The following is a 16,287-nucleotide window of genomic DNA, read 5'->3' on the forward strand; positions in this document are numbered from 1 at the left end:
GTATGTAGCTCATGTTCTGTGTGCCATCCTCTATGAAAGTGATTGCTTGCATTTAAGCAAGGATATTTTCTTTTTTATTATTATTATTTATTTTGAAAAGACTTTTTTTTTTTCTTTGCTAGAATAAATATTTTGGTTTTGACAGGATAACAGTTTAATTAAGTGACTTACCCTGACTTTGGTAATCTAGATCCTGTATCAAGCAAAGACTTGCAAGTAAAGCTTGAGCTTCCGCATGATAGGAAGAATGGTATCACTGAGCATCTAGAAACCAGTTTTGGGGGTTTGGGGTTCTGTAAATTTTTAATTTGATGCAGGTGTTGAAAGCTTTATTGCGTAGACCAGAAAATGCCAAATATGTCAGAAGTTGATTGCAGTGCAGTTGTATATTGCAAAATACTTCATAATTTCATGCAGCTAAAACCTGGGGGTTTGGTTTGATATGATCCACTAGTTTCATTTCCTCTGGAGAGGCTTTTGTGTTGGATTTTCAAAGTCTGGCTGATAAATGCTGTGGGAAAATGTACTGAAGAATCTTGCTCTCCCAAAGTACCTTAGAACTTCTGTAACAATGTTGTAACTAGAATTTTATGACTTTTTTGCTGTATGTGTTCTTATTGGACTCTATTGAGGATTGAACAGAACACCTTGGTAACAGTCATTATAGCTGGTTTTGGCATTATTACAGAACTTTTCATTAAATCAGTGAACTGATTGAGACAGACTGGAGAGTATTTGCATTAGGTAATTAATGTATGTTGTGTTACAGATTGATACGTTCAACAGTGTACACTGAAGTATGGTTTTTGGTTTTAATTCCTCTTATTTGACAGAACAGACAGCTTTGATTTTTGGCTGCAAAAAGATATGAGGAAGAGCTCCTCCCCTTCCTTGAGTAACTGCAACTCTGTTCTTGCTAACAAAATATTTGGAATTCCACTTGATGAGCTGCAGCAAGAAGGGCAACCAGACAATGAGGTTCCATTCATAGTCCGCCATGTTGTGGACTATATTGAGGAACATGGTATGTATTATCTTGCTGTATTTTAAATAATATATTTAGCTGTTATTCTTACAGAATAGATTGTGGGTTTTGAAGAGCATTTGTTTTCTGAAGTACTTACATTTAATTGGTTGTGATTTGGGTTGGTCTTTGTTTTTTTTCTTCAGTGAGACACACTTCCTTTCTTTACTGCTCCTGTTATGTTTATCACTGTTTTCTAGCCAACACTAATGCAGTCAGCTCAGCAGGGTATTTCATAGGAAATTGTGTGATTTAGGTACTGCTAACATTTACCTTATGCCCAGCTAATGATACAGTAATAAGAATGTGTTTGCTGGGAAAAGGACTGCTGGAAGTCTTGCAAAGCTGTTGTGCAGAGAGGCATTCAGTATGTGAATTATGCATATCTAATTATCAGTATTTTCTGATATGGCCATGCTAGAGCGAAAAGTTTATTTCTGCAACTTTCTTCTAACTCAGGGGGTCTGGAACAAGAAGGACTTTTTCAAGTCAATGGGAACGCTGAGACAGTGGAGTGGCTTCGGCAACGATACGATAATGGAGAAGATGTGGACCTGGTTAAAGAAGCAGATGTACCCTCAGCTATTAGCCTTCTTAGATTTTTTCTTCAGGAACTTCCAGAGCCAGTTATCCCAGGCAGTTTGCACATACATTTGATGCAACTTTCTCAAGGTAATAATTATTTTTGATTCACTGTCTCAATTTTATTATTTTAAGAGTAAGAAACGGCATTAAATTGAGATTTGTAGTGGCACTAGGGTTCCTCTGGTGTTTTGTGTAATAATGTGTGCATCAGGAAGAACTCAGATATATCTTCCTTAGCTCAAACCCCAGATAAATAATTTTATTATTTTAAGAGTAAGAAACAGCATTAAATTGAGCACTAGGGTTCCTCTGGTGTTTTGTGTAATAATGTGTGCATCAGGAAGAATTCAGATATATCTTCCTTAGCTCAAACCCCTGATAAATAGGTCTTTTTTTAGGAAACTCAGTCTGGATTGAAAGACACAGTTTATCCAGCATGCAGGAAAATAGTGAGGGTGCTACGTATGCTGATTAGTTCTGAATATTCCATGTTCTTGTGTGTGATACTGGGACACTGGTCAAAGCCACTGGAATCAAAGTTGTTTGACAGTTTCCAACCACTGATGCTGTAAAAGTACTAGGGGATGCTTTTGGTTTATTTCCTCTGAATTTCACTTACTCTGCCTATGTTTCCATGGCACTTAGAGCTTTTGTGTACTAGAGTGCTCAAGCCCTGTACTTACGTCGTATTTGCTTTCCCACTGTGGATTTTTTTCAGTTTAAAAAAGTACTAGGGGATGCTTTTGGTTTATTTCCTCTGAATTTCACTTACTCTGCCTATGTTTCTATGGCACTTAAAGCTTTTGTGTACTAGAGTTCTCAAGCCCTGTACTTATGTCATATTTGTTTTCCCACTGTGGATTTTTTTCAGTTTAAAATTCATTTGCAGGAGGACAAAACCCCCTGTCATCAGCATATTGTGGCTAAGTACGTTTTGTCATATACTGCAAAACCTTGCCCTTTCAAATTAACACCCATATGTTGGCACAGTAATTTCTTTACTGATTCCCAACTTGCCGATGTGTGTCTTCTCTCCTGGGGCTTTTTGCCTCTGCTGTGTTCAGTGGTGTTGGAGTTGATTCATAACTTGACTAAAAATGCTTCTCTTGCAGCACTACAGTAGTAATGTCCTTGAAGGGTTAGTTGGTGTCTAAGTTCTGCACCCTGTGACAAAGCTAACAGTTCTGCTGGTTGTCGCTCTGTGGGAGTGTTACTCATTTTCCAGTGTCAGTTTGTACTTTTATTCAAGTGCTGGGCTTGTTTTGCTTTGTAAGAGGCACGTTTTTTGTTTGATTTTATTTTCTGTTGTTGAGTTTATTCCTGATAAGAACTTGATAATGCTCGTTGCAGTCCTGTTTGTTTGGAGAGGGAATCGGTTTGTAGGACGAGTGAGTAGAGAGCACAGATTTCAGATGCTGTTACACTAAATTTACTGAGCTCTGAACTGGAGGGTCATCTGCAGCAGCATGAAGCTGCTTCATTTTCCTTCCTTGTAGCCTGTGTATCCTGAAACTTTGAACATGGGGTGGGTATCTGAGCACTGATGTGTGAGGCACTAAATAGGAAATAGTGTGCTGGAAACAATATTTGGAATCTACTGACCAGAGAAACTTGTTATAAGGCTGAAGGTTTGTTTGTTTGTCCTGTGCAGTAATGAGAAACTGAAGTGGATGTGGAATTTCATTAGTGATATGTCTGCTGTTTGGTTTCCATTGCTAATGTCATGGTTCATTGGACCTAAGTAGGTGGTAAACTATTGTTTGCTTGTTTGTTTTTTTTTTTCCTTATGAAAAAGATAATAAATAACAAAAGGATTGTGAAGACAGTAATGCAAATGCTGCAGTTTGCTCAGCTAATACTGCTGTGCACCATGATTTGCAATGTTATTTATCAGGACTGGAAATGCAACTCAGATTCAGTGCAATTCCCTTCTACAACTTGTACAATTCAGTGTGAAGTTGGGGATTTTCCATCTTTGAACAGATAACTGTGGAAGGATTTACATGTGGGTTGTTTTGGGGAAAGAGCTGCTCTTCGGCATCTAAGTCTCCATTTAGTTCCCTTTTGTTAAATATGCAGAGAAACTTCACTTAAACTTGCAGCTTATTGTCCTTACTGTCTTTTAAAGTGTAAAATATCTTTAAATCTTTCTGAACTCACTTTATCTGTACCAAGGAAATCGAACCACATAAACTTTTAAATAATGTTTCCTGATACTAAAATTAGAGTTTCGGTTTCCGCTACTCGGGTTTTGACTTTCGGTATTTTGACTGTGGCCTAGACATATCTATGCTGGTTTCCAGAATTACAATATCAACTGCATTTTAGGGAGAGGAATTGCTTACAGAAATGCAGAAGGTGGTAATAATTTTGGATCCATGTTACTTCTGCTATTTCCCTCTTCAGCAGACCTTCTGTATCGTTAGGTTAAGCTTAGTTCTCAAAACAACTTTAGGTCACACCTTGTTGTATAACTATAGTCATCTTTTGAGGCTCATTCTGTGCAAGCCTAGTAATCCTAAAGTGTGAATTGGACCCCAATGCACTAATAATTCATGTGTCTCAGAAGTTTGTATCCATGGTTTAGTGTCAGAGGACTTCAGTTACAGATAAGAATGTCCTCACTTCAGGTTTCTGGTTGTTGTTTAGATCCTAAATTTTAGGACAGATTGGTTAGACAAAACATTTAGATGTGTGTGTGTGCAGTGGTCTGACCATCACCTCTCTCTCCTGCTTTCTTTCTTTTTGAAGGCCTACTTTGTGACAGTATTTTTTTTAGGTTCTATTTTGCTGTTCTCTTTCCTATGTGCCTTTCCAGAACAAAAACTAACAATAATATATTATTTTTACTGGGTATTTTTTTAGGTTCTGTTTTGCTGTTCTCTTTCCTATATGCCTTTCCAGAGTAAAAACTAACAATAATATATTATTTTTACTGTGTTGCTATGTTGAGTGGTTATCAGTGTTCAAATCAGTGTTGACTGAGCAAATGAAGTCCTGCACAGTTAATGAAAACTATTTTTCTATGGCTGGTTATCAGTGTTCAAATCCTGTAGGTGTTCACTGAGCAAATGAAGTCCTGCACAGTTAATGTTTGGTGTTACTGTACATATTCAACAGGGAATTTACTCGCTTCTTTGATTTGGTATTAAGGACCAGGATGTCTTAGCTCCTCTCATCTTAGAGAGGCTGATGCTCATCATCTTCAAACATCCTTTTCCTTTTCTAACTAATCTCAGAAGAGTTTTCAAATGTCTGAGAAAGAAGGGGAGGTCTGTTAGTATACTTTTTTTTTCCTCCCATTTTCCTTTCCTGACTTTTTTTTTATATGGAATTTCTGTATTAGATACTGACAATTATAAACTATTTGAACCTTGTTGCCTGTAAGGCTGATAACATAGCAAATAAGATTTGTGGGGAGACAAAGGATATATGTAGGGTGAGAAAAAGGAAGTTTGATGGTGATCCTTCTTTGGGTCTGGAATTGAATCGGCAGGCTTCAAGCTACGTATGTGTTAGGATGATTGCATTGAGGTTGCTCGTATTCATTAGTTAAGTATTACAAAAGGGAGTAGAGAAGGGGATGCTTGTAGAGGAGAAAGTGACAAAGTGATTAGCTCATCTGAAATGCAGAAAGTTTTAACTAGCTTTTAAGTTGGCTCGCTATCTCTTGAGCTGTTGCTATCTCGAGCTCTTCTGCAAAGCAATTGTTATATTAAAGTGGTAAGTGAAAGGGTATGGAGGAGCTATCCCTATGTAATCAGAACCCTGAGTGAGCATTAATTGGGGAAAACATGCTGAAAACTACTGATTGGGCTTGCAGAGGAAAATATGGTGGAACTCATTGGTTTAGGTTATCAATTTCTGCTTCATAGAAGAAATTAAATTTAATTTATCATTAGGGAAAGTAACCTGACGGTACTCTGCTATGGAGTTGACTGGGGAGGGGTTTTTTTTCTGCTATGTTCCTCCACCTCTACACCACCCCTCCAAACCTCTGACATCATTGAAGAAAAGTGACAGAACAGGAAATGAGTTATTGGCTTCTCTTGGAAAGATCAGAGAGGAAGAGACTAATCCAGAAACTGAAATGAGAGGATGAGAAGCGGGGACAGATGGATTGTTACGAAGTACTACCACTATAAATGGTCTTCAGATACATGGGCTGGATACTTCGGGTTTGGGGGTGGTGAGTGTCCTTTTTCCATAGAGAAATTTAGTATGAAAATCTTAGACCAAACAAGTGCAGGTCAAATTCTGACATTTTTGGCTGTGGTTGTACTTCAGAGGTAAGTAATTGTTGTCAAAGTCAAAAAGTTGATCAATACCAAATGTGAAAAAACGGATATTTTACTTTTTGTGATTAAAATATTTTTGTTATCTTTTTCAGATTATAATAATGAAGATGAATTTGGAAGAAAGTTGAGGTTCCTCTTGCAGCAGCTTCCACCTGTTAATTACAGTTTGTTAAAGTTTCTGTGTAAATTTTTAGCTAATGTAGCATCACATCATGAAGAAATTTGGTCAGCAAGTTCTTTAGCTGCAGTCTTTGGCCCGGATGTTTTTCAGTAAGTTGGTTATAAAAGTTCATACAGTGTTTTTATGTGAATTTGATGGTGTAGATCTGAAGTCTATAAAGTCTTTCCTAGTCCATGAGTAACAGCAGTAAGTACACCATACATTTTGGGCAATATCTTTCTTTTCTGTTCCTTCCACCCCCTCACCCCAGTTTTGTCTTACAATTTTTGCTTGGATTTAAACAACAGCTTGTCTATGAGTTGTGGTGTTAGAAACCACTGATTTGATATTGCATTACTGTAATTATACTGAGGTTCACATTTTTTAGAGATAGTGTATAAGACTATTTGCAGCAAGAAAGCAGTGCTGGGAGATGGCTGTTAAAGTACAACGCGTACTGGGGTTTTCTCTCTACAGGGAAACACTTGAATTATAAACATTCCTCATGATGACTTAATTGACTGAATAGTTTTTACTTCCTCACTTTTAAATATAAACTAGTAGAACCATTTATAATGCAGGAATGTGAAGGAAGGCTTAAAGGTCTGTGTTCAGAGTGGATTGGGAATAATGGTGTGAAGTCACAGAAGCCATTCACAGGAGTTCTTTGGGAAAACAGTTGGATTTAGACTTTTAAACTAAAACAGTGTTGAATTCTTCAGCATTTACACAGATGTGGAGGATCTGAAAGAACAAGAAATAGTTAGCAGAATAATGGCGGGACTTCTGGAGAACTACTATGAATTCTTTGAAAATGAAGAGGAAGATTTTTCATCTACTAATGATTTAAGCTCAATCACTGAGCAGGTAAGAATATTTTAAACGGCTGTATGTTATCCCTTAAGTAACTGTTATACATATTTATCTATGTGAAAGATAAGTTTCTTTAGTATGCTTTTCAGTAGTTTCTTGCAAAATGATAAAACCTGATATTTCCTTAAATGCATTTTCTTAACATAGATATGCTTGTAAAATTGTTGCTGTTTAGTAAGTATAGCTATGCTATATAGAAGAACACATAAGAGCTAAACCAACAATGATATCCTGCCCAACATAGATGCTGTTATGCTATATAAACAGGATAGCTTTTTAATTCCCTTTTTAGGAAAGGAGAACTGGTTTTTAAGTGAACGCAGAACCAAGCTGTTGTTGGTCTTGGTCAATAGTATTTCTAGGTGTGTCTTACAGAAACATGCAGGGTCTCGCGCTCCACTGATGATGATATCAGTGGTGGTTCCCTATGCCAAAATTTTTGAGTGGTGTTTCTGATTCTAAAACTTCAAAATATCATCTTGACGTTAGTGGGGAAAAGTGTTGAAATAAGAGAAAGAAAGTTGAGTAGAATAGAAAAGCTCTGGGTCCTAGCATTCAACTGTCAGGGTTGCCACATCCACCCATCCATGGTATCGATTATCAATCACTCTTATGCCTTTCCTCACGACACATTTTTGGCTTAACAAATGTTGTTTTTTCTTTAAAGAGGAAAAAGGGTAAATAATCAGCAGTTGCTAAGGAAGGTAACAAGAAGTATTGAATTTTTAAAGCCTAACTATCCCACGAACCCCTCTGGCGAGACAAGTAAGGCAAGTACTAGGGCAGCTGATTGCTTCCTCTTCACTGCAGCAGACACCTCACCCATGGGGCTGGTCTGCCAAGCGTGGGCTGCAAGTTCTGGATTGAGCAGCTTCTGCTCTGCTGGCTCTTCCAGCAGAGCGCTGCAGCTTTGCAATGTTTGCTGTCTCTTGAGCTCTTTGCAGGAATATGTCTAGCACAGAGAACTGACACAGCCCTGCTGCATGCAGGAGGCTGTTAAATAAAGCTGGGCTGAAACTTTTGCAACCCGAGGCTGAGGACTGTCAGCTTAGGTTGGGATGGCTGCTCTTTAAAGTACAGTTAATTGATCTATACTATTGTGCTTTAAAATTAATGACTTGTCTGTGGGTCATGATGTGTTGTAGCAAAAGGTTTTCCCAAGCGTAACAGTCAGGGTGGTGTGTTTTGGTTTTGTTTTGGTTTTTTTTCACCCCTAAATTTGAGGTCTGTTATGTTTTAGCAAAAGGTTTTCCCAAGTGTAACAGTCAGGATGGTGTGTTTTGGTTTTGTTTTGGGTTTTTTTTTCACCCCTAAATTTGAGGTCTGTTGGGATGTCCCTTTAATTTCGTGGTGTCTCCACCAGATGTCAACAGTGCACTTCTGTTGGGTCCTGCTTCCTTGCTGGCTGATCCAGGGGTAGTACAGAAGAGCCACTGTCCCCACTGGGCACGGCCCCACTGGCAGCCAACTGTGCGTGGGTGGGCTTGCCCTTGCTTCACTGGCACATCCTCTTGCAATTACAGAGGGAAAATGTACCTTTTTAATGATGTGGAATGTAGGATTTTAGGTGAAAGCAAGCCTAGTGTGACTTTTTTTTCTAAAATTGAAAAATACTCTCCTCTTACGCATGTTTTTATACCTCTCCTGCTCTTTTAGAATCATAGAATAGTTTGGGTCAGAAGGAACCTGTAAAGGTCATCTAGTCCAACCCCCCTGCAATGAGCAGGGACATCTTCAACTAGATCAGGTTGCTCAGAGCCCTGTCCAATCTAACCTTGAATATTTCCAGGGATGGGGCATCTACTGCCTCTTTGGGCAACCTTGGCCAGTGTTTCACCACTCTTTGTGAAAAATTTCTTCCTTTTATTTAGTCTAAATCTGCCCTCTCTTAGTTTAAAGCCATTACCCCTTGTCCTGTCACAAAAAGTTTGTCTCCATCTTTCTTATAAGCCCCCTTTAAGTACTGAAAGGCTGCAGTAAGGTCTCCTCAGAGCCTTCTCTTCTTCAGGTTGAACAACCCCAACTTTCTCAGCCTTTCCTCAGAGCAGAGGGGCTCCAGCCCTCGGAGTATCTTTGTGGCCTCCTCTGGACCTACTCCAACAGTTCCATGGCTTTCCTGCTCTGAGGGCTTCAGAGCTGGATGCAGTACTCCAGGTGGGGTCACCTGGACCTCTTAAAAGAACTTTTCAAGCCACTAACTGTGATTCAATCTTTTTTAGATCAATGATCTCTTGGAAGAGGAGGAAGATGTAAAGCTTGAGCAGTCTGAAGAACTTCCAGAAGATGGCACAGAGAAACCTGATGAAAGGCCAGCTGTGGTGCATCTAGATATGACAGGGAGTCTCTCGGATTCCAGGAGCGTTACAGCATCAACAAGGTAACTTGTTTCTGCCTTGGAGGTTGGATTTAAAGTTTGGAGTATTGTCTGCTCTGTCAGAGAGAGAGAAACTGTCAGGTTTTTAAGGTAAGTGGTGGTGTCTACAAACTGAAGCTTTAGAAGCAAGTGCAGTTCTTGTAGGAAAATATGGGATAAAATAACTATTCCCAAAATCAGAAGAGGAATGCCTGCAGATTGGATTAACTATGGTGATTTGTGCAGAGAAAGGGAAGAAAGGCATATTTTAGTGAAACCATAAAGTGGTATTTCAACAGTAAATTTTGTAGCAGAAATATTAAAAAGTATTTGAATATTGGTAGATGCAAATCTATTCTGTGCCATCTTTCCACCACTCCCTTTCAGTGGGAAATCTTAGGACTATTTCTTGTCACATGCTAGCGAGCAGAGATGTGTCCTTACATGACCCTAATTCGTTCCTAAACCTGTGAGAATGTGTTTGTCCAGGGATTTTTATGCGCAGTTTTGTCAGGTGTTAAATGAGGAAGGTAGTTTCTTATTTCCCTTGAGTACAGTGCAATATACTTCATAAACAAGTAATGAAGACTCTAGGTGTGATTACTTCCTGACAACGCTAGAGAGAGAAAACACCAGGCATAAAGAGGAACTATATATGACCAAAAGGATACTGGAGAGTAAGTGGGATGATAGTGACCATTAATGATTTTTAGGTTGGAATGTAGATATTCTAGAAAAGCCTTTAGTAGGAGCAACGTGGAGGAAATTTTGAGCAGTTTCAAGATGACATTTTGGAAGGTTATATGTGAGACTTCATAGAATGGGTTGCTTGTAATACAGAGGTTTATGTTTTACTTGCTTGTAGCATACAAGTTTTAATTTTTAAGGCTGCTTTACTTGTATTATAGTTTACATAGCTCTACAGGATGTGTTAGGTGTGGGCACTGCATGTAAGAACTTGTGAGGAGAGATGAGGAAGAATCTATAATAAAAGTGTGACTAAAAGCAGTAGAAATGCCAGGGAAATTCAGGGTAAGTTTAGTGCTTAAGACTCGCTGTCTCAAGAATGTGGATTTCAGGCTGAAATCTGTTCAGCAGCTTGGCTGCACATTTCCTTCTACCTCGTTGCAGGAATTTGTAAAATATCAAATAATGAGAGAAACATAATTCTGCTTTGTAATTTAACTTAAAATTGTTAATTATCCTTTTCAGCAATATAGCTACTTAATTTTAGTTTGACTTAAATGAAAAGAAATAGTTGCTGCAATTGGAATACCTATAAAAGTGCTGCTTCTTCCAATTAAAGCTTTAAAGCAATTTAACTATTCACAGGTATTTAGTTGCTTGTGGAATGTGTAAGTGCAGCAGTAGTGACAGACTCAACATGTCTGAGAGTTTAAATTTGATAGCCTGAAGAGAAAAACATTTTTTACTGGATGTTTAGGGTTAATTAAAAATTAATAGGCGTTAATTATGGTCGGCATTTTACATAATTTGTGGGGAGGAATCCTGTAGAAGAAGGAAGAATTTTGACTGTAAAACCAGAACAACTGCAGGAAATGTAAAAAAAAACAACAAACCAAAACAAAAAAATACCCAGAGAAAAAGTAGGTTTTATTAAACTTTTAACCACTATAAATACTGTAAATATTCTTCCAAACCTAAAGGCTTTCATAGTATGCATTTAATAGCCTTTTTTTGTTGTAGTATGCATTTAATAGCCTTTTTTTGTTGTTGTTTCTTGACGAAAAAAAAAAAAAATCTTAAAAAAACAACGTTAATGCAAGTTTGTTGGGATGTCTGTCTTGACATGCAGCGGCTGAAAAAGGAGAGAGGAGAAGTAGAACTTAAGCATGATTCTTGCAGTTCCTTAACCTGTAGTTTTGTTGCCTCTTGGCTGTTGTCAGATTTTTGGGAACTGAGTATCTGTATATTTTTGGTCTCTGGAGAGAAGGAAAAGAATGCTGAGATTGCATGTTCTGCATGCTGAAGATTGGTCTTGGTTCATTCAATGGGGTGTGTGACCTTCCTTCTAGTTATTTGGACTGTAACTTGCTCATGATTTTGCTCACTGCCTTTTTTTTTTTTTTACTCTTTCTGTTTGTTCTTTCTGAAACACATGACCTTCAGGCACTGCGTGGTGTTAATTTGACTTTGAGCGTGAGGGAGATCCGGTGAGAATGCGGATAATCATTAATGCAGTTTGATTTACTGACTGCTGCAAAACGGTATTTAAAATAAACCTGTTGAGTGATCTTTAAGCCCATTACCGAAACAGGGAGCATTTGTTGCACACGAGTTGACATTGTGTATGGAAAGGAAACATCATAGTCTCTGTTACCAGAAGCCTTTTCACCAGGGCTCTTCCAGTTTTGCTGTCCTGACTTTTGGAGAAAGGAATTACTGACTCAGCATTGCAGCTGACTTTTAAGATGTTCTGTTGAAATAATCACTTTAGAATCCTTCTCTGTCATTATTCCAAATTTTTCATCACTGCGCTTTGCCAAGCAGTATTTGCTTTACTTTTTGCATTTCATCTCAAATATTGTCAGTCCAAAGCCTAATACAAAAACTCTTGATATGTTCTTCGGGCTTTTCAAAATTATGTGTATAAAAATATGAGCTGTGGCAAGTAGTGAGTTCTGTAAACAGAACTTTGTCTATATTTAATGCAATGACAAGGGTGAGCACCTCACTGCTTGTGTGATATTTTTTTAACCTTCTTTTGATCGGTGAGAGACAGGCAATAATATTAACACCAACAAAGAGAGACAAAATGTGTATATAATAAGGCTAATTGCTAGAATGGCCTAAATTTTTGCTAGAAAATATGTTATTCTTTTAGTTTAGGGCTCTCTCTAACATCCAGCTGCCTTTTGACAGATTTTCTAGGATGGAAGTAGGGACGGCACGTTAGGAGAGCTTTCAAGTGTTGATTGGGCAGCTTATTGTCAGGAGTGACCTCATGTTGCAGTCTATTTCTATTTAGACTGCAGGGTTTAGCGCAGCCCTCCAGAAGCGCTGCCTGTCGAGCAGGCGCTGCGTCCCAGCCAGCAGCATGTACAGCCACCAGCCCGCGCCGCGCTTCCCTGCTTCCCAAATGAAGCAGCTTTACGTCAAGTGCTCGTTTGGGATAGCAAAAATAATCAGAATGGCCTGTAAAGTTCTGCTGCACAGGTAAATATCTGAAAGGGAAAACGTTGCTTTGATATGCTTGCAAATAAGACTTTTTTTTATTTTTAAATTTAAAATTATGTGAGGTTAAATGTATTTTGGAGATAGTTGTGACATTATTTCGTTTCACAATTATTTTTTTTTAATAGGAAATAAGAATCTATGTACAGTCAGTAGATTACCAAGAAAAACTTTGAAATGTTTTCTCTCTAGTTAATGTATGTCTCTATCTTAAGGTACATTTTCACCAGGACTTTTTATGGGTCGGGAGACAGTGCAGACGGGATTCTCAGCAGGGGGAGGAGAGGGGGGACGACTGAGCGTAGCATTATGAAACAAAGATGTTTACCTTTCTGTGTCTTGCTGTGTCATGCTGCATTTAAGACTGTGTAGCAGCATAAATTACAGCTTTTAAAAAATATCCTTGAACTGTGGTACCTCGGGTCGGAAGTTGTACTGCATTTTCAGCTAAGAGCGATTGACACATTTCTTTCAAAAAGTGCTTAATTGCTAAAGTGATTAGTTGAAGACGTAAGATATTCTTTACGTAGTAAGAGGATTTTTCAGGCTTTGCAATACTGCTGATTTATGCACATCTTTTGCTGAGTGCCTCTAATGCATCTAAAGGTGTTTAGTAAAAGCACTGGTGAACGATCCTACGGTGGGGGCTGAAGGTTACGCAGTAAGATGGAAAATTTTGTTGTGAACCCTGTCTGAAATCTTTTGGATTCTTTGGAGATGAGTTTGATTCTTCCCACTTCTGACACAGTTCCTCATTGTCTCAAGTGGTGGAATAAAAAGGATTCCAGGTCATCAGTTTCCTATAAATAGTATTTGTACTTGTGCCCTTGACTGAATTTTTTGCTCTCTTTTACAACTAGAGTGTTGCAGTGTCCTGTGTTCCGATTCCCTTCTTCCCCTCTCCCCCCCCCCCCCCCCACTTTCTGGGAGTGACTGTTTTATAACAGTAAATAGCTTTCAATCTGTAAAACTATGTATTGGTACTCTTAGAAAGTCAGCATACCTGTTATAATGCAGCTCTTATAGAACTTACTGAAAATACTGAGATTGGATACTTAAACCAGCATTTTTTTGTGTTTTGAAATCTTACTGTTCTTTCCTCTGAGATTCTTGCTCATGCTCCTTCTCTTATTTTATTCATGGGGCTGAATTTACAGCTTCATATCTTAATTTTTTTATTTCAAGTATTGTCCAAATAAAATCTGTTTGTCAGAAAGCTTAAACACTTTCTACAAGTATTATGGCAATGCTGAACTGTGCACAGAAATATCAATGAAATGTAAATTGAATCTTAAGTTATAAACTTTTTACCATTTCTGTGTTTGAAAGAAAAAACTGAAATGTCAATGCGTTCACCCTCAGTTGTTTGATCCAGAAGCTTTGAAATTAGTGGCTACAGGATCTGGCTTTGGCATCAGGTGTTTTAATTTTCCAAAGCTATGTGGCAGTGTCTATTTTGAAATAGCAGTTTAGAGCTGCCCGTTCTGTCGAAACATTTGGAATGGATCTGCCTTGTTTTTTCACCACCTGGGCAAACAAACACACAAATCATAAAGCATGCTTGATTCCAAGTCAAGTTTTCATTAAGAAAAAAAAATAATTAAAAACTTCTGTGAACACCTGCTTGTTCAGTTGTTCCATAGTGGTGTTTAAATACAGTACACTTTGCTATTGACCCAGTACAAGTTGTCCAAGGCAAAAGGGTATAATTATTTTTAAATAAATACTTTAACTACTTTCCTTATCACCTGGTTTAATTGAAAGTCCTTTATTGCTTGTATTTCGTACACTTAGAGGACGAAAAAACAGAAAGTCTGCTTGAGGTGGTCTAATTATCTTGCCTCTCTGGTGGTGGAGCTACTCATAAACTTGATAAGATCTAACCAAGATATTCCTTGCTGTATTAAAACTATTCTTGAGTAAGCAAGAGAGACAGTATACAGACTAATATCAGTCAAAGCTTTCTTCCAGAGGTAGTACTTGTTCAGTTCCACAGTAGAGGGGCAACCTCCCTTGTATTTCAAGGTTTACTTTATGCATTCATGAAAATAATATTTAAAATAAACTTTGGCTGCCGACAGTATTGTTGAATGGTAAAGAATAGACTAAAATTTTATTTTTCAGCTATTTATTAGTTATATATATATAATACAAAGAAAAAGCATTTGTTTACCTCCCTCCTCACCTCCTAGTTGAAGTGAAGTTAGTATTTATTATTTTCTAATAAGATTGACTTTACAGTAGCATTTTCTTCTTTTATTTCATTCTTAGTCATTTGTCTAAAATTTACTGTTAATAATGTCTGAATTTTGATCATATTAATGGAAAATTGAAGAGGGAGGGCATACACATGACTGAACTTCCTTGAAATCACTTGAGTTAGTTGCACTGATTTCCACCCTTTGTCCCCCGCCATGGAGTATAATGTTCTAGGCTGAAGTGTCTTGTGTGAGGAGATTTCTGAATGCTTTACAAATGGCAAACTCCTGTCTCCAAACTTCTGGAAGGCACCTGCCTTTCTCTTGAAGTGAAACTGTCCTTGGAGAGTTCTGCAGATCTGTTGAACTTGGTTGCAAAATAAAATTATGCAACAGTCTGACAGGCCGGGAAGAACCTCTACGAATTGCAACTGTGGAGGAAAGCAGAGTAATTTGGAATTTGCTTTAGGCAGCAAGGTTAAAATCTGCATTCTTAAGCAAGGTGTCAGGAAATCTTTGGAGACTAAGTGATTAGTATTTCCCATGGGAATGACAGAACATCTGAGAGCTTACAGCTTCCTAATGTATTGGGTGCTGGCTCTTGAGAGACAGAAATCTGCATTGCTGCTTCTACAGCTTTCTGTCTTGTGATGGTGTTTATTCAGATTTCTTCATCTAAATAATAAAGGGACTGCAAAACAGTGTTTTCTTTACATATGTACTTTTATTAGCTGTATTACGTGCAGTCTTAAAGTATTTTCTAAGTTCCTTTCTGTTGACTTCAAGACATTTAGTGTGATAAGTGTTTGCGTTGCATTAACTTATTTCTTCTTTATTGCAGTGCTCATATCTCTCCCATAAGTATCTTGCCAGCCTCTGCAGAGTAAGTATGATGGAAGTATAAAATGTTTGAATTGTGCTGTTACAAGGACATGCATAGAAGATAGGTCTGCTTTTAAGAAAAAGAAACGCAGTAGGTTTGATTGCAGTTATGAATGAACATATTCTAGTGTGGAGTATTTCACTTATGGTTTTTAACACTAAAGCAGGAAAAACCTCAAGTCTTTCAGCGTTGTTGACTGCAGAAGCTGGAGAGCACAGTTCAGCAGAATCTAGATTTCAGACCACTTTGGTTTTATACTTAGATGTGTCATAGGTGTTTGACTTCAAAATTATGATAGCATTCACATTGTATTTTTAGCACCACTTCTAGTTGTTAATATTGAGTGTAATTTAGTGGAATAGTGTGTCTAAATGAGGAGGAAAAATAAACACACAATTCCAGAGTTAAAAATGGGATGAAGTAATTTAGGATTCTTCCAGGAGGATTTTTATAGGCCTAATTACGTACTTTGGATGAGTTGGCTAAGAAGCACTTAACAGAGTAGCCAGCTTTTAAAGAATGCTGTTCTTTTCTGGCTGTATCTTTGGGTATATCCTGTGTCCTCCATCCGGTACTTGCTCATTTTCTCTGCTGTTTGTTGGCTCTTGCCTTTTCCGATGACAGCCCCGTTCAGCACAACTGGCTGTAACCCCTACACTGGTATCTGCTCCAGGGCTGACTTTGACACAGAATTTTCCTGTCAAATTAACATATTAGG

At 38.0% G+C, this 16,287-nt stretch overlaps 1 protein-coding gene across 6 annotated transcripts in view; it reads left to right on the plus strand.

Moving 5' to 3' along the window:
• The window catches only part of FAM13B (family with sequence similarity 13 member B), a 50,130-nt gene that overhangs the window by 11,446 nt on the left and 22,397 nt on the right, over positions 1-16,287 (plus strand). For 5 of the 6 annotated variants that reach the window (XM_014948084.1, XM_014948089.1, XM_014948088.1 and 2 more), the window contains exons 3-8: positions 834-1,024; positions 1,484-1,696; positions 6,000-6,177; positions 6,790-6,934; positions 9,160-9,317; positions 15,528-15,569. In XM_014948084.1, coding sequence (XP_014803570.1) covers positions 868-1,024; positions 1,484-1,696; positions 6,000-6,177; positions 6,790-6,934; positions 9,160-9,317; positions 15,528-15,569 — 893 coding nt within the window. In that variant the 5' untranslated portion in view covers positions 834-867. The remainder of the gene's footprint in view (positions 1-833; positions 1,025-1,483; positions 1,697-5,999; positions 6,178-6,789; positions 6,935-9,159; positions 9,318-15,527; positions 15,570-16,287) is intronic. The other variant, XM_014948087.1, reaches the window with a different exon arrangement.

The sequence above is a fragment of the Calidris pugnax genome, unplaced genomic scaffold (genome assembly GCF_001431845.1).
Source record: "Calidris pugnax isolate Ruff unplaced genomic scaffold, ASM143184v1 scaffold27, whole genome shotgun sequence".
Lineage (NCBI taxonomy): Eukaryota > Metazoa > Chordata > Aves > Charadriiformes > Scolopacidae > Calidris > Calidris pugnax.